This window comes from Onychostruthus taczanowskii, unplaced genomic scaffold, assembly GCF_017590055.1.
Source record: "Onychostruthus taczanowskii isolate IOZ18803 unplaced genomic scaffold, ASM1759005v1 scaffold27, whole genome shotgun sequence".
Lineage (NCBI taxonomy): Eukaryota > Metazoa > Chordata > Aves > Passeriformes > Passeridae > Onychostruthus > Onychostruthus taczanowskii.
In genome coordinates this window covers 4,169,591-4,191,110 of record NW_024500017.1, presented here as the reverse complement: position 1 = coordinate 4,191,110, position 21,520 = coordinate 4,169,591, and the positions used below count along the sequence as shown (strand labels likewise).

General features: G+C 39.2%; 2 protein-coding genes across 3 annotated transcripts in view; one reads left to right on the top strand and one right to left on the bottom strand.

Moving 5' to 3' along the window:
• MRPL13 (mitochondrial ribosomal protein L13) overlaps nucleotides 1–16,988 on the top strand; it is a 28,726-nt gene extending 11,738 nt beyond the window's left edge. For both annotated transcript variants that reach the window (XM_041407533.1, XM_041407534.1), the window contains exons 5-7: nucleotides 1,823–1,909; nucleotides 2,231–2,352; nucleotides 16,688–16,988. In XM_041407533.1, coding sequence (XP_041263467.1) covers nucleotides 1,823–1,909; nucleotides 2,231–2,352; nucleotides 16,688–16,712 — 234 coding nt within the window. In that variant the 3' untranslated portion in view covers nucleotides 16,713–16,988. The remainder of the gene's footprint in view (nucleotides 1–1,822; nucleotides 1,910–2,230; nucleotides 2,353–16,687) is intronic.
• An 864-nt stretch (nucleotides 16,989–17,852) lies between these two features.
• The window catches only part of COL14A1 (collagen type XIV alpha 1 chain), a 114,544-nt gene continuing 110,876 nt past the window's right edge, over nucleotides 17,853–21,520 (bottom strand). Inside the window, exon 49 of the mRNA XM_041407562.1 lies at nucleotides 17,853–20,790. Within this exon, the coding sequence (XP_041263496.1) occupies nucleotides 20,468–20,790 (323 nt within the window). The 3' untranslated portion in view covers nucleotides 17,853–20,467. The remainder of the gene's footprint in view (nucleotides 20,791–21,520) is intronic.

The window sequence follows — 21,520 nt, the reverse complement described above, 5'->3', positions numbered from 1 at the left end:
GCTGTAGGCAGAATTTTGGGCAAGAAGTTGGATGTAAACGTGGTCTTTCCAGTAGCTGGCTTTGGATTTATTTTGGCTTGTAGAAGAGTCTTTGAGGCAGAAGTTACAATGAAGGGATTTTTCCAGCACTACCTTCTGTGTCGTGGCTCCCTGTTTAGCCTTCTGTTCTGTAGTTGAACTAATGACCTTGCAGCAAATCAGAATCCTGGGCTGCTTTCAAAGTAGTGTGGCAAGGAGGGTGAAGGGGGTGATTCTCCCCCTCTGCTCCAGTGTGCTGAGGCCCCACCTGGAGCCCATGTCCAGCTCTGGGGCCCCCAGCACAGGAAAGGCATGGATGTGTTGGAGCACGTCCAGAGGAGGACCACAGAAATGATGGGAGGGATGGAGCACCCCTCCTATGAGGAGAGATGGAAAAAGTTGGAGTCATGCAACTTAGAGAGGAAAAGACTCTGGGGAGAGCTTATTATGGGCCTTTCAAGTATATAAAGGGGGCTTACAAAAAAGATGGGGACAGACCTTTTATCAAGAGCTGTAGTGACAGGACACAGAGTATAATGACCTAAGCAAATTACACAATGATAAATAATTTTTATCCGTAAAAAGCATTAGTTTTCATCTTTGGTTTTTAATACATGCTTATTAATTTTTATTAGAGAAGGTATCAAAGCTGTATATTAATCTGCATGGCCTCCTATATTTCTCCTGTTATCCTGATTTATTGCATTTGTCCACAGATTTATGTACTGGCTGCATAACACCTGAAAATCCTATCTTAATGTGGTCCCACCTGGGAACTTGGTGATTGTCTCTAAAATTTTGATTGCATTCCTTTAGTTAATTTTATAAAAGGAAGTAAATTTGCTCAGTACACTTCGGAAAATATCCAGGTGCCTGTGATATTTGTTTGTGGTTAGTGCCCTGTATTTTAGTGTGGCTTATTGCCTTGAGCTTGATGCTGCACTAAGCACGCCTGGGTAGTTTCTGATTTGGAGCTAGTTTATATCTGGGTGTCCTGCAGCAAACATTTTACTTACAAATTTGCACGTAGGTCCAGCTCTAAGTGCTTTGCTGTCCTTTATGAAAACCTTTTTGTCTCCTACAGTTGTGTGCATTGTTTTACATTTACAAATGTTCCCTTTCTGGATGAAGTCCATAACAATGTGTTTTGTATTTAAAGAAGAGGCATCTTTACTAGAGTCCAAGAGAAAATCCTGTTTACTTTACAATGAGCATCATATAGAGTAGATGTAAAAATTCTGTTCATTGCTGATGTGTAGAAGTGAGGTTGTTCATCTGGAACTAATAGCAAGGGTTATAAATACAAATAGTAAGTTTGTAATGCAGCATTTTGGTATGTCAGCTTTGCTTAAGGTACAAAGCATTAATTATAAAAGTGTTTTAAACATATCAAATTACACTGTTAAACTAGTTGCTGGGAGCACTTGAGAAATTTAAGCACTTTTTTTTTCCTAAACAATGTCTGTATGTAAATGTGCAATAAAATACAGAGTTACCACAAGCTTCTCAATTCTTTGAAGATCATGTAGAGTCATCCACAAAAAATGCTAAATATAGTTCTTAACTTTCTAAACTGAAATTTTCTACATGGGTCTTAAAATAAGTGTTTCTATGTTGAGGAGTAAGTATTTCCTTTTTTAAAATTTAAGTCTAGAGCTTCTTCTGGAGGTGGTGCCAGAATTCCTCAGCCTGAAAGCTGACTAAGCTTCAATAATGAAAGAGTGGACAGATGGAAAAACAGTTAACCTATTTCATGTTACGTGTAACCTCCCTGATAATTTGTTACTATGTTACCTTTCCTCAGATTGTTAAACTGACTGTTTATAGAATGCTTCCAAAAAACCTTCAGAGAAGAACTCTGATGCAGAGGCTACACCTGTTCCCTGAAGATGTGAGTAGCCATGCAGTTACATTTTCATCCATGTGTTATATAGAGGTGAAGAGGGAGTGTTAGCAATAGCACCCATGTCATAAGTAAACAAATGAAAACAAAAATGACACTGCTTTTTTTAATATGTGTATTTATGTGTAGTTGGGGTGTTTTCCATATTATTTCACAGAGATCCAAGATGTATGAGATGAATTGGTGTGTTTAGGTCAAACACTTAGTGTGAAGAATGCAGTCCTAATGACAAATTTTGGTCTGTCTTTGTGGCCAGGGGTGTTGTTTGTTAAACAGTCAAGTAATTAAGACTATTCTCACCTGTCTCAGGTTATTCCAGAAGATATAGAGAAGAACCTTCTACAGGAGATTCCTCAGCCACGTGCAGTCCCCAAGAGGTTAGATGAATATACACCAGAAGAAATTGCTGCCTTTCCGAAGGTTTGGACTCCGTAAGTATCTTAGATTTTGTAAAAGGACACACTGACTGAATAGGTATTATGTAGGCTCCCACATTATTAGTAAGAAAAAAGTAGTCATTCTTCTCTTTAAGTAATTTTTGTTTGGAGAGACAAGATCATTAAAGCAAAGAACAATGGTTGCTAAAATTTTCTATTTCTGCTTTGTTTTCTTTTAATAAGAAAAGCTTTACTTAAAATCTAGTTTTCAACTCCCTGCTTCATCAAAATGATTAAAGTAAAAACCTTCATTACCTGGTTTGAGTTGGATGTGCTGTATAATGCAAAACTGTTAGCCATAGCCAAAGGAAATGCCGCTCCGGTCTGTAAACTTTCAAAAGCTTATCGAAAATCACTTGTACTTAGGCTCCTCACTTTAGATAATACTGAAATATGTCTGCACATTGTTCTGTGTAATGGAAGCACCTCTGTGTTAGTGTCTGTTAAAGGAAACAGAATCCAGTAAATACATTACAGTCTCAGCTGAGCTGAAACAGGGAGATCGGTTTTGACTTCTTCTAACCTATGTCAGTGGTCAAACTTGGTATATTTGAGTTTATCCTCAGTACTGAATGGAGCTGAAATTCCTGAGACCTCCTGTTTTCTATGAGATTTCTGTGGATTAGCCCTCAAGAAGTTTAGATTCTGCACCATTGACCTGAATTTTGCAGTACATTACAGTAAAGCTGATAAGCCTGTCCTGTCATATGGTGTGCTGTAGTCTTCTGTGTTTAGTATTAAAACTTAGAGAGGTTCTCCACAATAATTTAGCTTGAATGGTGAGCTGGCACTTAGTTTTAGCTCACTAATTGGGAGTATCTGTATTGTCAAAGGAAATAGTGTTGTGCTGACAGGGCTTTTAAAATGCATTTCTTTGTTCCCACACACTACCATAGTTCATCTCCTTAGGACTGGGCCACCTTAATTGTGTTGACTTGCAGGTGTGTGTGGCAGAGGACAAATAAACTTGATGCCATCTAATTTAGTCATTGCTGTCAAACTAAGTTTTGTAATATCCTCATGTCAGCATATTAACTTAGGCGAAAATCTGCAGGTAAGAACACTAATGCAGTTAGAATTCCCCTCCCATAATTTCTTAGAGCATTCCCTCTGGAGGAATCCAAAGCACAGAGAAAATAAGCATCCCCTTTTTTTACTATTTCTCTCCTCTGCCCTCTCATCTGGATTGATTGCTGGTGACTGCACTCTGTATACAGTCTTACTCCTTGCCAATTATGGGGGCTGGGGAGTGCAGCTGCCTTAGAAATCATATAGCAGATTTGGAGGTTTTCAACCCTGTGCTTCTCCTGTGGGAGAGCTAGGGAGCTCAAGTGGGTATTATGGTGAGAAAAAACAGGGAATAGGTGGGCCTGAGAGGAACAGAATACTGGGTGTAAAATGAGTGAGAGAATGTTAAAGAGAAGTGGGGTAGGGAAAAACAAATGGGACTTTGGGAGAATTTTAATTCTCTGTGTGTAGAGACTGGGGCAGAAGTTTTCCTTCAACCAGCTATTCCATCTTTAGCTATATTTAAAGGCTTGGAGACACACCTAACCCTTGCTGTGTCAGACTTTTGTCCCACCTGCTTTTATGCTCTCAGGAGCTGGAAAGATCTCGCAGAGGGAGAAGAATGGTTATCTTACCTCTCTCCACTATCTGCAGGGCTCATCACTGTTGTGATTTTGGCTTCTTGCTCTGGCCTGCAACCAGGCCATTGTTGGTGTCAAATAAATAATTTAACCTTCAGTTCACTTTTTTACTGGTTTTGATCTTGGGAAGAGTTTCCAATATGAAGTAATGGGAAAAAATATTAGTGTTTTTCCTGTCTGAATGAGAAAATGTATTTTGATTCTCTGGCATTCAGATTTTAGGGCTGGGGGGGAGGTGGGCTTAGTTGGCAAATAAAAGATGAAGAATTGAGCAAATTTGGTAAAATAACTTTCTGATGTGGTAAGTAAAATACAGAGGTCTGGAAAAGGGAACTTAAAATGAACCACAGCCATGTGCCCACACTGTTCTGATTAAAATGCCAGCTGGAGTGTCTGAGAATAGACAGCTTTGCACCAAACACATTCAAAGAAAGGGTGTATGAATATGCAGAGGTAACAGAATCTCTGTTCTGAGTTTTTTCAGTGTGTGAAGCCATGGAAGAAGTAGTGTTGGCATTATTACAGTATTCCTGCAAAAGACTGGAGAAGGAACAAAAATATAAGTACATACATAGTCTTCTTTTTAGAGGCATTAAGCACAAATATTCTTTTAAAAACAAGTCGGCAAATGGACAGCTTTGTTCAAAAAATCAAAGAGAAGTTAGGTTAAAATATTGTTGTATAAATCTGATAATTTGAGGTGTACTGAGGAAACAACTATGTGACATGAAAATTACTTCAGAAGAGAAGACATAAGGGGAACATGAGTTGTTTTGTAGAAATCCAAATATTGCAGAGATATACTTGTGTCTCAGAATGCCAAACTGACTTTCTCTTTGGGTTCCTGTCATTTTATTCATGTCAGCTGACAGGCTGCCCAGGGAGGCTGTGGAATCTCCAGCCCTGGAGATGCTCAGAACTCAATGCACAGTTCCTGTGCAAGTTGATGTAATGTTGAAGTTAGTTCCTCTTTGAGTGGAGTCCTTTCAGATGCAGATTATTCTATGGTTCTTTATATATAGGGAAAGTAAACAAACGTAGTAAAATAGATTAGTATTTTAATGAACTGTGTTTAAAAAACCCAATGCTTAGGTTGCTAATCTTATTAGTCCTGTTTGGCTTTTCCTTGGGCTGTTTGTTACTCTGTACTAGGATCTTAGAAATCAGAGTGAGAACACACAGTGCTAAAACGAGTAACCTGTTCTTGTCCCCTGCATTCTGCATTTGGGATGTGAAAAGCCTTATTGTGGACTTGGATCTGTGACCTTCTGCAGAGCCCATAGACAGCTTCCATGCAGTATGAGCAGTCCTTACAATGAAGCAGAAAATGAAGGACACACAAAAAAAAAACCTCTTTTTTTTTCCTTCTTCAGATGGTTTTAATAATTCTTCCTGCCTTATGTGACTTTGGTTTTAATTATTATTTATCTTCCATGAAGTTTGGAGCCTGGTGACCAACCTGTTTACCAAAGAGTAGATGTTCAAAATGGAATAGATGTTCAAAATGGAGTAGATGTTCAAAATATCTCTGATGGTGATTAGAAAAGGGGGGAGTTAGAGGGAGACAGTGTTAGTGGTTCAGCTTCTTTCTAGAGAAAAAGAAAATAGTTGATATTAGCCCTTTAAGATACCTGTATGCTTTAAGGGAAAAGATAAGTGAAAAGCAGAGTTTGATTAAAGTCTATAAATACCAGTAAACACAATTATGAGTAGAAAATTAGTTTTTGAGGTTTTATATTAAAGCTTATATTCAAGAAACAACCAGACATAAGATAGATAATAGGGAATGAATGTAAGTAGCTGAATTTATATGAGAAATTACTAATATCACGAGGAAAAATCCCCTTTTTCTCTTTAACTGGAAATAATAATGTAAATTTTCATTTGGAATGTGAAGAACTTGCTCAGTGCTGCTCAGGTTATTTGACATTTTGGCTATATTTTGTGTTAAAATGTCTTGCTGTAGAGGGTTCTTTAAAGGCTGTTTTGCTGGTAGTTGGAGACTGGCCCACCATAGAGAAAGACACAGTATGCAAGTGGGACACTAAAATAGAGAAACAGTTTTTAAGGAAAGCACAGGTGTGGAAACCCAGCAAAGGGTTTGGTTTTCAGAGTGGTGAGCCGTCCCATCACCTCTCTTTCTGCCATGACAGGACATCAAGAAGGATCCTGCTCCCTGAAAATGGAAAATTAAAAGTCAGAATATTCCTAGTCAGAGAAGCTTTCCTTAAGCATTCTTTCCTTTTATTCCTAATTGGAGACAACTGACTTTCCAACTTGTGCAAAGGTTCTGACTTAGATCCTCCATGGAGGGGTCTGAAGTAAGTGGAATGGAAAACCATATAGATACAGGAAAGTAAATTATGTCTGTTGCAGACATATTTCAAGGTGAAAAAGATCTAAAACAAGTTCCTTTGACAGAGTTTGATCTTGTACTGTGAATGAAACCTTTATTTCAAATGTGTTTGAAATTTCAGATTGTATGTCTTTTAAATGAGTTTTAAACAGAAATCGTCACAGAATTCACCAGTTACATATGACTAGGCAAACAATTCTGTTCCATGAAAGCACGGATACTTCAGATTCATGGGCAAATTTTCCTGTTATATACCATTGGAAAGTTTAACTGTCTGGGTATATATGTGTTTTGAGACAATTTTAAAGGCAGGAAATTGTATTTCAAGAAGTATTTAAATAAGAATGTTACCAGATACAGCAGTCCTGTGTTGTTCCAGTGAGATGGATGCATTCCTGGGAGTTTCCCTTAAGAAAGCAGAGCTGTCTGATTGCATAGAGTGTGCTTGGGCTGGTGCTGGTGTGCAGACTGAGTGCCTGGTCCACTGCCAGCCCTCCTAGGAGCTCCCCTCGGGCCAGACAGCTGCTTGCTTGTCCTTGGGGGAGCAAGTCCTTCTACACTTTTGAAGTTTTCAAAACTTGATATATTGTAAACTCTGCAATTTGCTTTTTGAAAACCAAACACCTTCTTAATGTTTATATGTCTGAGTAACTGTCCTGATTCCTGCCCCCATCTGTACATCCTGCTTTGAGGCAGGGGGTTGCAGAGCCTGGTCTGAAGCCATGATTTTGTTCCAGCTAAGCAGCATGGGTTAGTCAGGGTCCCAGTACTTGACACTGCTTGTCATCTCCATGCCATGGCACACAGATTCCTGGAAGTTCGTCAGCAGCACTCTGTGGCTTTGAAAGCAGAAAATCACAATGTTCTCAGACAGAAGTTAGTAGGTGATGAAACACAAGCATATTGGATGCCTGTGAACTGCAGATGGCTCTGATAATCCACTTATATATTCTGTCACTCCAGTTCCTACCCAGTTTTGTGTCCTTAAAGCCAGCCTTGCCAGACTCGGGCAACCAGAAGCCACCTGTCATGTTCCCAGCAAACAAATTTTTGAGCACTGGTAAACAGAAAAGCTTTTGGGTTAAAAAATCCTTTCAGCCACCGCTTCCTTTTCTGTTTTCTTAGAAGAACTGCAGCAGTACTTATCTTGCACAATTCTACAATTTCTAGTGCAAGTTTCTGGTTTTAGTTACAGAGATTATTTCTGGAATGTAGTAATTGAACAGAAGAAGAAGCCAGAGATATCCTGATTATGTGCCTGAAAGGATGTTCTAAACAGTACTTTTATATGTGCAAGATGCTCACAGGTTTTGTTAGGTTTTTTGTCTGCTAATTTCTCCAGATAACTTCATGAGGAGCCAACACCAAAAGACATTTCTCATTATATTACATAGAGAAATTACATTTGGAGTATTTCCAGTGATTTGCTGTTACAGATTATAACTTGCAGTTTTTACTAAGTTTATAAGATTTTTTTTACTCCCTACAATGAAACATGAGGTAAAAAGTTAAAGAGAAAAGTTTTGGAGTGGTCACTCTAGTTACCTTGAGAAGGGCAGAGGGAAAGCCATAAACCCATTTCTAAAGATGGTGAGGTCTTGAGCCTTTTTTGTAAGGACCATCTCAAGTTTATTTATTAGCCTTTAAAAATTTGGTACAAATTAAATTTCTTCAGTCTTTTTCTTAGTTCCTGTTCAGTTGTAGAATGTGTCTGCAGCTTCTTAGGATTTTATGTTTTGTTTTATAATATGCCTCACTAGGTAATACTTGGGTTTTTATCTTGGGATAAGTACTGCCCCTTCAACTTGAGTGCTCATCTTCTCTCACAAAGCAGGGCTAGCATGTAGCAGTGTTGAGAGAAGACTTGGCCAACACAAACTTCTGTAAAAGACTGCAGCCAGTCTTACTTTTTCCTAGAAAACAAACTGTATAAACCAGGAAAAAGCTGTCCTGCCAATCCAGCCCAGTTCTATTCCAATGTACTCTTTGAGGAATCCCTTTGACAATTAATTTTCTGTGGCCTTTTTGCCTCTTGGTAGAAATTACATGAACTAACTGGAGATCATTAATCCCCAACCAAATCTAGGAACTGTCACTGGTAACTTTTGGAGTTTTTTATTAGTAAGGGCATAAAATGTCTCAGAATTTTGTGTAGCAGTGTTCATTTAAGAGGAGATTTGGAGGTAACCAAGTCCCACATTTCAGACTACCAGAGCTGAATCTAAATTCCTGTGCAAAAAGCCACAGAGATATTTAAGAAGAAAATTGCTCTCCGCTACATTTGGTTTTAGCCACAGGCAGCAACTGGACGCTAATCATGAAGGGTCAGTAACTCAGTCATCTTAAAAATTCAACACATCCATGTTCAGATTGTTTAACCTATTGAATTCAATTACTGGCTTTTCTCTGGCATGTCTAAAACAGATCAGTGCTGCTGATTCTCATACCCTTTACCTGGGGGCAGCTTAGGCTGTTTCTAAAACAAGAGTTGAAGGTAAGAGATAATAAAATGGGTAACTGGGCCCTTATGTTTGAACTTTCTGAAGAGGTTCCCAAAAAGAAATTCCAAAGCTACTTTCCCCTTCCCTTAAAACCTGTTTATCTCATACGTGAGCATTGAAACTAAATGAATGGAAATTTGACCAGGAATAGGAGAATGGTTGTATATGATACTGTTGAACTACTTGCCCAGATGAAATTAGAGTTAGATTAATTTTTAATCACTCTTTTATAAAAATGTCTAGATTTCCTTTTTTCACTTCTGTGGCTGACAGTAAGTCCGGAAAATATTTCACCATTCCTTCACCCACTTCTCAGTTTATTTGGAGAATAATGTAATTCTTTGTCCAAAGCCGGGTGCACAGTGCTGCTCTGTATACAGTCCTGTAGTTTTTAGTAGAATATATCACTAAAAACGTAACCTTCTGTTTTCAAAAAGCATAATCTTAACAAGATGAAGCTTACAAGTATATTCCATTGATCTGTTGTAAATATTTTTCCAAACAGAACTCTCATAAACAAGGTTAAAATCAGGGAATTACAGTAAGTTTAAAAAAAGCTTTGATCAATTTTGCTTAATTTGTTTTACAGAAACTGAGGTTGTAACCACTTTATTTTAAATTTTAATAAACCATTCTTCATTTCACTAAGAGTAACTAAATGCATATCAGATAACTTGATTTAAGGACCATTTTTTAAAATTACAAGTGCTAGTCTTATGCAGAAAAAAGCAAACAAGATGCAGCTGAGAACCACAAAATACACATCTTAAGTTTTGTTTCTGCATAAAAGGATTAATCACTACAGCTGTACCGTCATAGCAGTATTACCTTTTCTTACTCGTGTTACAGAATGCAGCTTCTGTTACTGTGGCTTGTTTTCCAAGCAAAATAAGTTATACTTGTAGAAGTTCTTTTTAGGCAAGACAACAGTCTGCATGAGAACAACACCAACATGGAAATGGTTGTTGTGCTCCAGGCAGAGGAATTGAGGATTTAGAGTAGGCCACAGTGTGAACTGGAAATTCAGTGATAATTGAAATATCATTAGCTATTTCACTGATTATTTTACCAGAGGCATAGAGCTACCATGGGATAATAGGTACACCTTGAGTAGAAGAGTGATTCTTCTGCCCACTCCACCCCAGCACCAAACTGTTGATGTTTGGGTATAACCACATACTTTGGTTTTCCAGGGAATGATAGTAATGTCTGATCCTTGGGTTTTGATTTACTAGTGCTGTTAGTGAAAAAGATTAAATGTGTTCATAAATTCCCTTTCTATAGTCCGCTTACCTAATACCTATTGACTTTGGCATAAGTTGCAGAGTTTTCCTGAAAGATACATATATTCTTCTTGTTTTGGAATTTACAGTAAGTTTTGTCTGTGTGTTGAAGTTTTTCTATAAAAACAGATCTTAAGTACTCAGAATGTCATAGTTTATTCATAAAATAACCCTAAAATGTGTGCCAGATAGATAACAAATTTCATGTTGTGTGTATTGTGTGCTAATTTTAGACAAAACCAAATTATTTGGAACCTTTTGTTATAAGAAAAGGCTAAAAGCTATCTATTGCCCTTAATAAGCAGATATGAAAGATGAGCCATAGAACCATTCTGTGTAAGCAGACAACTGTCATCAGTTAGCAGTAATTCCGCATTCCTGTGACGGTGATTTCCAGAATTGTGGAGAAGAGCATCACAGTAATACAGATCAAACGTACCTGGCAGCACAGAGTAACGGGATCAGAGTGGCTGAGGGCTAGTAACCAAGTGGCATAATCAACCCACAAAATTTTTTCACTAACTGGTCTTCCCCAGTCTGTCATCTATTCAAAACAGTGTTGTTTGTACACTCCCCTAAATGAGACCTTTATGAGCTAGTGGATATCACTTGTTAAGTACTTCAAAAATTAAGGGTAGGTTAGAAGTACTTTAATACCAATTACTTCTTTGTTCTAGTTTTTCAGCCAGGTTTGGAGAGATATTATCCTTGTTGTTTCTTAAAGTTCTTGAAACTTGTATATGAAAGTCAAGCAGAGCTTCTATAGAACTACACAGTCATGCTGAAGTCTCCTTCAGCCTTTTGGGGAACACGACACTGTTCAGGAAACAGGATGGGGGACAGGGGAAAAAAGGCTGCCGGATGAAAAGCTAATATAGCAACCACAGACAAAATCCTCTGGGGTGAGTTACTCTTAAAACATATTGATAACTGTGAGTTAAGACCAGTACTTTTTTGGTTTTGTTTTTGATGAATAACCTATGCAAATGGGAATCCTACTAGACATTAAATTTTTCAGGTAATACAAAGTGTTGTACAGACTGTGAATGAAATAGATGGATGTGCCTTTCCTACAGGATGGTTATTCATTTTAAGGGGGTTTCCATGCATATGGAGTGCTTTCTCTCATTCATGGAAGCAGTAAAATCCTAACAGAATTCTAAACCTTCAAATTCAAATTCTTCAAATTTTATTCTTGTACTACGTCTCTCATCTCAGTCACTGTATTAGCCTGTGGCATTAGTTAGCCTTAAGGCATCGACCTTTTGCAGTGCTGATGCAGAAGTAAATCCTTTCTGAACACTCCTGTTACTGCTGATGAGAGTGCAGAAATTCCAGGGAACTCTGGCTCTCTGGTCATGTGCTCCAGTGGTGAGATGATTGCCCGCAGGTGAAGAGAAAATTGCAATTTGAGACAGAGCTTCCACAGCAGGTGTGCATTGCTGAGTCAAGAGCAGGTATTGACAGGTCACTTACTGTGCAGCACTGACTGTCTGACTCCTCAGCAGAGGCAGGTTTGAAAGCATTAGCAGTCATTAACACAGACTTGCAAGCACACGAATGGCTGTAATAGTTCCATGAGATTTGACTTCATAAAACTTGTTTTGAAAAGTCTCAGACAATGCAGCGTAACAGCTAAGCTGTGTGAGTAGGGATTGTTTGTGGAGAAATGGCTATCCAGGGTTTTTGGGCTTGAAAGAAGATAAGGTCATGTTATCAAATGCTGTTTATCAGCATCATGCAGTAGCAGAAACTAGGGAAGTGTGTCACTTCTTTTGGAAGAAGGAAGGGCAATGTTGACTACAAATTATATTGTTATAGCTAATACCAGTGCATTTAGTAGTTCTAAGAAACAAAGTCATTTGGATTAAAATACATAGTTTTGAAGAGGTATTCTGAGTCATTAAAAATGAAGAGAAAATATTGTTTAAAATATTGCCTGGATTGTAAAATAACTGCTGTACATACAGAATTGACAGTATCATATATTGCTCTACAGCCTTACCTTTATTATTTCTTTGAGGTTAATAATGTTAACCTGTCTGCTGGAAGATGCTTAGCTTGTTTGCCTAGAAGTAAGATGGTGAAGTTGTCATGTGTATTTTTTGAAATCAAGTTAGTTACACTATAACAGACTAGTGATTACTTAGATTTGGCCTTCATAGAGTAATGCACACCCCCCCTAATTTTATTTTTTCTGAGGCTGTTTTACCTCCACAAAGCATTGCTAGGCAGAGGGATACATCATTACTGGAATGTGCTGACAAGAATTTAATAAAGATGGAGCTGTGCAGCAAGTCTATTCATAATTGATTGAAATAAATATTTACTCCAGGAGTTGAGAGTTAAACACATTTAACTATTGCAGAAGGTCTCTATCCTGTCCTCCCTCACAGGAAAAATACCCTTGAAAGAGGATATTTCCCATCACACTGAAAAAGAATATTAAATATTCTGTAAGGTGGGGGGTCCCATCATAGTTGCAGATATGCAAGTAGGTCTTTTTGTGCTGTTAGTTTGTGTTTGCCATCTGAGATGCTCAGAGGCTGAGGTCATAGCTTCTTGAGCATTTTTTCTGGCAATAAGGCTCAGTTTTAAGAATCATCCATCAATTTTCCTGCCTCTCCATTCTGCTTGTGTGGCAACAGAATGGAGAATCAGAAAACTGACCTAGGTTACAGACAACCTTGTTTTATGCAGCTGCACAAAGGGGTGTGTGTATGCTGGAGCTGGTTAGAGTTGCTAGGCAAGCACATGTATGCTCACCAATTTCAGTATTAATTAGTGATTAATGCCAGCACTACACTCTGCCAGCAGTACACTCTGCAATGCTTTTCAAAACATAACTGTAACTCCAAAATCTGCAGAGACACTGAAGAGAGAATTTAAAATGGGAAGCTTTAGCCCAAGAATAGAAGCCTCTTCAAGTAATCTTTAAAGTCCATGAAGAAAGGCAGGACTTCTTCATGTTCTAGGGTTTAGTTTGACATCAGTCTTATTTCATGAAGTGGAATACATAGCAAAGAAGTTACTGTTTTCCTGTAAGTGAGAAAACTCTCACAGGCTATTGGTTTTTTTCAACACTGCAGAATGGAGGGCTGGAATCTGTATCAAAAGACAACATTTGTATGAAATACATTAATTCTGCAGAGTTTTGGGAAGCTCTCTACCAGTTACAATGGGGACGACAGAGACCTTTTTGTTTTCCATCACAAAAGCTGATGCTAGGAGCTGGACATATGTGCAGGTTTATCTGTTCTGTAAGTTTCAGTGGCTGTGGTTTATCAGCATTTTACATCAGCTGTATTTCTCTTCTGACAGCTGTGAGTATGGATAAAAATTGGGAGAATTTACAGAATCACAGAATTGTGAGGGTTTGGAAGGGACCTATGGAGATGATCCAGTCCAACCCCCCTGCCAAGACAGGATCCCCTAGAGCAGGTTAGAAAGGAATGCATCCAGGTGGGTTTTGAGTGTCTTCAGAGAGAATCCATGACCTCCCTGGGCAGCTTTAATAGATTTAAACGCTGTAACCAGAGTTTAGGACCAGCTCTTCAGTGCCTTTTACTCAGTGGTAAAGTATTTGTTAAGAGAGAAGCACTGAGAGGCCTCCTGTAACAAATGGGTTACTGATTTAATTTGCTGAGTATTTTGCCTAGAACTCACAGAACTGTCTTAACACTTTTTATGTGGAGTAAAAATGTTAGTGAGACAAATACTTTTTACATATTTTGGTGGCAGACGTCTGCTGCACAGACTAATGTTGCATATTTTCAGTGAACCCATAATAGTTTGTGTTTCAGCATAGATTGCAGAGACATTGGTTCCCACATTCCCCCATTTCCCTTTGTCTTGGAGTCTCCTGTCACTATACAGCAAAGCTTTTTTCCCCTAGAATGTTACTTTAAAACTAAAAAGAGTAGAAGCTGCTGTGTGAAGTTTTGCCTTTGGATGAATTTCTGAACTGTCTGTTCTAGGAGGTAGCATTTCCTTTGTTCCAAGAGCATAAACTCAGGCCTTTGCTGCGGACAGGCAAAAGCACTGCCATCAAAGAAGAAGACTCTCACATGGATTTGTGTCACTTATCAATGAGCAGTTATCCATTGATGCTCACAAGTGGTTCATAATTCTCTCTGAGTAGACAGCATTTTTGTGGGTTCATATTCTTCGCCTGACAAAATGCCTATAACACTTCTGCCAAAGGCAGTGTTTTCCAAGGCTTAGCTTTCCTGGTGCCAAGAATTCTTCAAAAGCAGTCCAAAAGCCAAGTACTAGTGGGCATAAAAAGCCTACTGTGGCAATAGAAAAGGCTTTAAAAACTTTTGTATTTGTTCATACAAGTGTTTCAGTGTGGAAAATCCTGTCTTTAAGCTTCATTAACTTTATAAGACTGCAAACTAAGAGTCCAGTGTTTGATGCATTTTTATGCATTTAAATTTTAAGACAATGAGCATTAAAGTTGAAATGCAGTTACAAGCAAGCACGAACAAAAATAAAAACTATTTTCACTCCAGAACAAAGTGCTGTGAGGCCTGCAGCTCTGCAACACTCCAGCATAAACCTAGATGGAAGTTTTAAGGGAGCCATTCATAGAAAAATGCAAAATTCGTTGAGCAATGTATAAGAGAAAGGATTGGTCTCTAAAAAGAAAGAGTAATAGTTGTAAGCTGCAAGATGCAAGACAATGATCTTTTTGCCATGCTGTGTTGCCTAAAATCTTCCAGCACTGTCCACCTGTCTAGGATGGATGTAGTGATGAAACTTCTAAGTCACTGCTGAGAATTTTTCAAAATCCCATACTCTCACTACTCTACAAGCAGTTTGATATAATGAAATACCTATTCTGGCATGCAGGGTGAGATCTGAGTAACAAAATGTGCAATGGCAGAGAGGGTGCAGCCAGAGGATATTTAAGGTCCCTTCTGATCCAAACCATTCTCTGATTCTATGAATAGCCCCAAGTACTGCAGTCTGGGATTCTAGAAACTGTGACTTGGCTTCCCAGTACACACCAGCCATCAAACATTGAGTACATTCAAGTTCAACATTAAGCAAGTATGTCAACAACATATATGGTGCTTGCAGCAGTTCTGTCATGCACAAAAGACACAAGTCCAAACATTAATACAGAATATGCTATTTAAATGGGGAACAGAACAGCTTTGTGATTCATCACAGCATGAACACTAGTCTTCTTTATAGTTGTTCCATAAAATTCACACAATTTTATATGCTACTCTTGAAATAACACAAACTGAATTCTAGACTTGCTTTCATGTGAGAACCTGTGGGCTCATACAAGAGTTGTGTGAATGATTTCACTTTGCAGTGCTATTGCTTAGCAAATTCTAAAACTGCAGCACAGGACTAAATTGGATTTGGATTTCTGTGTGGCATCTCTGTAGCCATCTAAACTCTCAGTCTTTAAGCTGTCTGCTTCCATTGCTGTCTGCTTTTCATTTCCATTATTGAGCTGAATTACAGATAAAATGTTTCCAAATGTTCCACCTTTGGAAATTTAACTTGGTTACTGTAGCTTTTGCAGGTTTTGCAAATTTGCAGGTTTTCCTGTATGCCAGAATTTTTCATTCAATTTCATGGGAAATCTGTCCCTGTATTCCTTTAGATGTCTCTAAAGCCTTTGTTAATACCTGTTTTGTTGAGTCCTGTGAGTTGCCCAAGCTGCTCTGAGGCACAGGAGAGGGGCTGTGAGGAGCGTTGTGTTCCCGCAGGCTGCGGCTGTGGGTGGCTTGGGGCTGCGAGGGGCGGCTGCTCCATGCTGGGCAAACACTGGGCTCCTCAGAGACCCTGACCTGCACGGGGGGTTTGGGAGTGACTGGGCAGAGTCCAGGATGTGCAGCTTCTCTGCAGGCCATGGTAGGGATGTAGATGTGCATCCAGTCTGCAAACTCAGCATTCTGAAAGCCATAAGCTGGTCTGAGCTGTGTGACCTCAGGATGAATGTAGTTCCTGCAGCCAGTGGATTTGTGGCAGGCAGGCAGGGAGAGAGATGTGCCTGAATAGTGGATCACAGAGGGTTGCATACAGCAGTCTGCTTCTATCTGAATGTTTTCCACATTTGTCATCCAAGCTAAGGGGATTGCAGAACTTTTAAGGTTCAAATGAAGAGTTTTTTTTAAATCATCGGTTTTAACTATTTTAGTAGTGTTGTGTTGGACTGTGCTGTTAACTAAAACTTACCACCTTATGCATGGATTATTCAGTTTTTGAAAGTGGAGACAAATCAGTGCCTGTGTTTAAAGCCCTGTGAGACGGCATTCAGTTCAAGATGGTTTTTTGTTTTGCTTAGGAAAATAGGAGTGACCAACTAGTCCTGATGGCTGTAAATTCTTAGAGGTCTTAGTAAATGTCTTTAATTTGTTCTGTCTTATTTGTGTAATCCAGAAAATATTCTTCTTTGTCAAAAAAACCTTCACCCAAGTAAGGAAATAAAACTAGATGAGGCTGCTACTACAGCCTTAAAGCAAAGCCACTGTAGTGCACAAGCATTTCTTAAAATACTTTTTTTCCCCCCCACAGACCTAAAGATTTTCGAAGGAAGTAATAAGAATGAAAGAAGTGCCGTCAGGAGTGTCTCTCCTCCCTCAAAGAAAATTCTTCTAATATGGAAGCATCTGTGCAGCTCAGTCAACCCTTCTATGCTAAATGTTTCTGACAGGTGTTAGCAAATTTGACTCGGTAAGGTTATAGAAATTCCTATATTTGAAACAGCTAAGATTAGGTATTATCTTGTTAATGCCGTCTGTACTCTGCATTGTATGATCTGGTATTTTTTATTGACATTTGATTTGATACTGTTATTAAAGAATTAATACCTTTATAATGAGTATTTGCATCTCATAGAAACAGTACATTGACTACTGCTATGAAGTAGCTCACTGCTGACAAACCACTGTTCCTCAAAGAGCTTGTTGAAATAACAGGCATTAAAGGCAGATCAACAGAAAAGTACTTCTCCTTTTTTCCCCGCTTCAGCTTCAATCTGATTTTCATTCAAGTTACAGGAACATGCCTTACCTGCTTTAAGGAACATATTGCAGAACAGAGAAACGTTTTTATTATGAAAACCAAATGAGGAGATCAAACATAAGTATTGAATGGTGCAAAAAAAGTCATAAAATTCACTTCACTTTTGCAAGCTACTTGCCTGAAATTCCTGTCTGCTTTCCTGCTCTGAAAACCCTCAAGCCAAAGCTGTTCTGTAGATAAGTAAAGCACCTGTTGTTTGCTGTGTTGCAGAAAATGCTGGTATGTTATTTGCCAAATTTTACAATGTCTGGTGAGGAGAATTGGAGTGTTCTACATCTGTTTCATATAAGCATCATACAGGAAGAAAACTAGTTGTTTATTTATAAACATATTTCATTCCATGACATAATGGTTTGATATTGGGCCTTTCTTTGACATTCAGATGGGCTTATCCCAGAAAAAATTCCTATCTAGGAAGCCTTCACTTCCAAGTTAGTTAGTACACTGCATTAACTAGTGAAAGTATTTTTGAAAGGCCTAGGTTGCAGTAAATGCTCTTTTCTGTGTAAGGACACAGTATACAGTTTATTGGTAAGAACTGTGTGGCATCAGCTGTTCATCATGTGCTGAATCCTTCAGTCAGCAGCTTCAGTTTCTTAGGTGGTCTGGAAGAAATACGAGACACTCTTGATTATTCAGAGACTGGATTTTGGAGAAAATCTTGACTGACTGTGTCTTACTTCTTTTGGCAAACATACAATTCCTGAATAGTATTTTTATAACTGGGTAGAGCAGAGACTAACTAGTTAGTTACTCTTTATTACCAAGATAGGTCCAGCAAGTGACTATGTATGATTAATGATACCAGAAGCATTCTGGTCAGCCTGGACCCAGTAAATGGCACAGTAAATAGAAAGTTAAAATAAATGAACTACTGCAATTGAAGCTTGTGCTTTAGTATGTAAATAGTTATAAAATTTGATTGAGTATGGCCACTTCATTTTCCCCAAGTCATTTGTTTAAGTCACTCCATGTACACCATGGGGTGTGAGGAGGAGGTGGCAGTGGCAGCCAGTTGTGCAGGTGTCCGGTACAGGGGATCCCTCAGGCGCAGAGCACCCAAATTCCCTGTGTTCAGGAGGGGGCTGTGCTGCTTCCAGCTGCTCCCCAGGCCAGCCCAGGAGAGTGTGGGGTGTGGGAGCTGCTGGAACTGGCATAGGACAGGTGACATCCATTGCACACCACAAGCAACCTCAGGGATTTGGTCAGGCTGTTCCATGGAGTAAATAACACCAACTGCCTTATTTTGATCAGTTTGATTATGCTGTATCCCTACGTCCCTGGTGTTGCCCTGTGGTCTCATCACTCTCTGTGGTCCCAAAAGAACCTGAGATTTGGATATAGTGTTGCAGGCCAGCCAGTCATGACTAATATATTGTGCACTGTTAGCAGGAGACTCAAAGTCTTCCAAAGACAAAACGGGCAGAATTGCTTGAAAGCTGATTTTTTTCCATCAGTGACCTTCTCAGTCACTTCCACAGGTCAGCATATATCAAGCAGAACTCTGAACTGTGTCAGTGGAACATGAATGGGAGTGAGCTAACCAGGGAGGGGCAGAGGGAGTTTGCAGTTGGGATAAGTTAACATGGGTATTGACAGCCAGTGCCAGCAGGGAAATTAACCCTGTGACCCCAGGCATTATTGTATTTAGTTTTAATAATACCTTTGAGTATCAGTTGCATGTGCCAGGCTGTGGTACCTGAGAGCCATGTGACCTGTGGCCAAGAGAGCCATGCTCACTTGGGGCCTCAATGTTCTGTCAAGTGGGGTTAAGCTGCTAAAAAATAAAGTCCATGAACTACATTATACTTTTCTACCTTCTATTTTAAATGCAAGTGCAGGCAACTAAATGACAATCAACTCACATTCTATCAACTTTTATTGCCTTTCCCCAAGAAAATGGGTGGAGTCAGAGGTGAAAGAACCTAGGCAGCCAGAGCCTGCTAGTCCTGTGTGCAAATCGTGTGTGCTACTAATGAGGCTGAATTCTAGGTGAGATAATTGGAGATTCTACAGTAAAGGTACCCATTCATCTTCTTCCTGGCGAGCTGAGGGAGTGGCTGGCAGTGGCCAGAGGCCAAACCTGACAGGCTTTTCTTTACTGTAGAATATTACTAGACCCGCTTCCAGTCAGGGATGAGCAGGAGGATGGTCCTGAGATGTGCAGGACAGCCTCTCAATGTCTGTAAAGGGCTGAAGAAAGTGTTCCAAATGTATGCTTTCAACTTAAATGTCCGTTCTTGAGCTAAATCTTGCTCAGTCTCCAGTACTGTTCAAAGCTGTTTACTGAGTCTCTTTTTAACTTACCTTGTTTGTAGCTGATTAATTGCTCTGTGCTCAAGTTGGATTGGTGTTTTGCCTTCCTCTCCTCTTTAGCTGATCCAAGTAGCCATCCCAAAAACACCTGCCAGTCTTTTGATTTGGGCATGTTGACATGAGGAATCTCACATCTGCAGCTGGTACAACTACCTCAGCTCAGTTACTCTCTGCATTTGTCCATATACAATTTAAAAAATAAGACTAAATAATGTTTATAGTCAGACTTTAAAATAAAACTGTTGCCCCAAAGTGGTGAAAATAGGAAACGTGTTTCCTTCTCATTACATTCTGTCCCCTTAAGATCTAATGCAGTTGTTTTGAGTTAAAAATCAAATTAATACAGAATTACCATACAAAAGCTTGCCACTTTTATTTGCATACAAAACAGAAATGAAAGAGGTTCACAATAAATTATCAGTGTGCTCCCACGGAACATTCTTGTGTATTTATTTTAGGTGAGTTAAGAAAACAGTGGTCTGTAATGTAAGAAATCTTTACAAAAGGATAATAACTGGGGTGCAAGGACACCTGATGCATTGTTCTCCAGTGGATTTAGTCAGGTTACTCTGCTAGTAAAGCAATTAATCCAAAACTAAGAGAAAGTAATCAATCAGCTGGGGAAAAATGGATTACAAAACATTAACTTTTATGAATGGTTCTATGTACACCACCTAGCCAGATGCATTTCTCAGATACAGTTTGAAGAGTGAATGGAACAGTACTCCAGAGCAAGATCTACAAGTGACCTTTCATCATCAGCTAGCATCAACCCACTAACATACTAAACTTCTGGCATGCAAGATAATTACCATCATTTGTTGTGTCAACTGGCCATGTACACTTTTCTCTCCTTTAACATAAGAGCCTGTAAACATTTTCAGTGACAGGTGAGGCACCAGGGCAAAAGGCCAAACACAGGTGTGCATAAAATGTTTCCCTTTTTTCAACAGTTCATTGAGGGGGGCTTTTTCCGTTGGCCTTAGTGCGCACTGCGGTCTTGGCACTCCTTTTGGCTATCCTCCTTGCGAAGCGACTGATTCCCGGGGATCTCAGCTCAGCGGCTTCCATCTCCTCTTGAACAGGAGTAAACTCTGCTTGAGCAAGATGAGGTGATGGATAGGACTGGGAGTATGGGGATGGTAAGGGGTAGGACCCGTGAACTACGTACGGCTGTTGCTCACCGTCATAAAGGTCGTCAGGGTCATAGATTTGGTAGGAGTTATGTGGCAACTGCACTACTGGGATGTCTTGATCAGTTGGCTCACCGTATCCACCTTAACCCACCACCACCAAGAGTATTCATACGGTTAACACAGGAGAAGGGGAGTAGAAAATTAAAGCATTCATTAGGAAATTGACATTTTATATATAGATATATTTCTATATCATGTGTGTGAGTATATATATAATCTTTAAATACAAATCTTTTATTCACATAAAGGAACAATGAAAACATTTAACAAAATTAATAAGCTGGAGCAATTGGAAACCCACCAACAGACAGCCAAGTTAGTTGGAAACCACCACCACAATTTGTCAAATGTCCGGTTGTAATACTGTGCTCATTATACACTGCACACTCTGCCTGCTGTAGCTTATTCCAATTATGAGCTAGAATACATGAGTAGCAGGCAAAAATGGGTCAGGCAATAATTTTTAGCAGTGCCAGGAAGCCAAGTGCATGTACAGCAGCTGTAAGTTCATTAGTGGTAGTCATTATCGTTGCTGGAAAGCACAGAGCAGTTCAGCATCCATCTCTGACCTTCAGCCCAATGAGACCTGAACCAGAATGAGCCTTTCACCTTCTGGATTGGTAGCCATTGTAAGGGATTGGGCCTTAAAACAGGAAATGAACAACGGGGAGGGGAAGTGAGGAGAAAAGGACAGGAAGAGATGACAACAAAAACATTCAGGTAAGTAAAACATACAAATCAGCTCAGGGGCAGATTAAACTGTAAACATTAAACAAATATGCGTTATGCATAACATTTGTAGTTTAGCGCT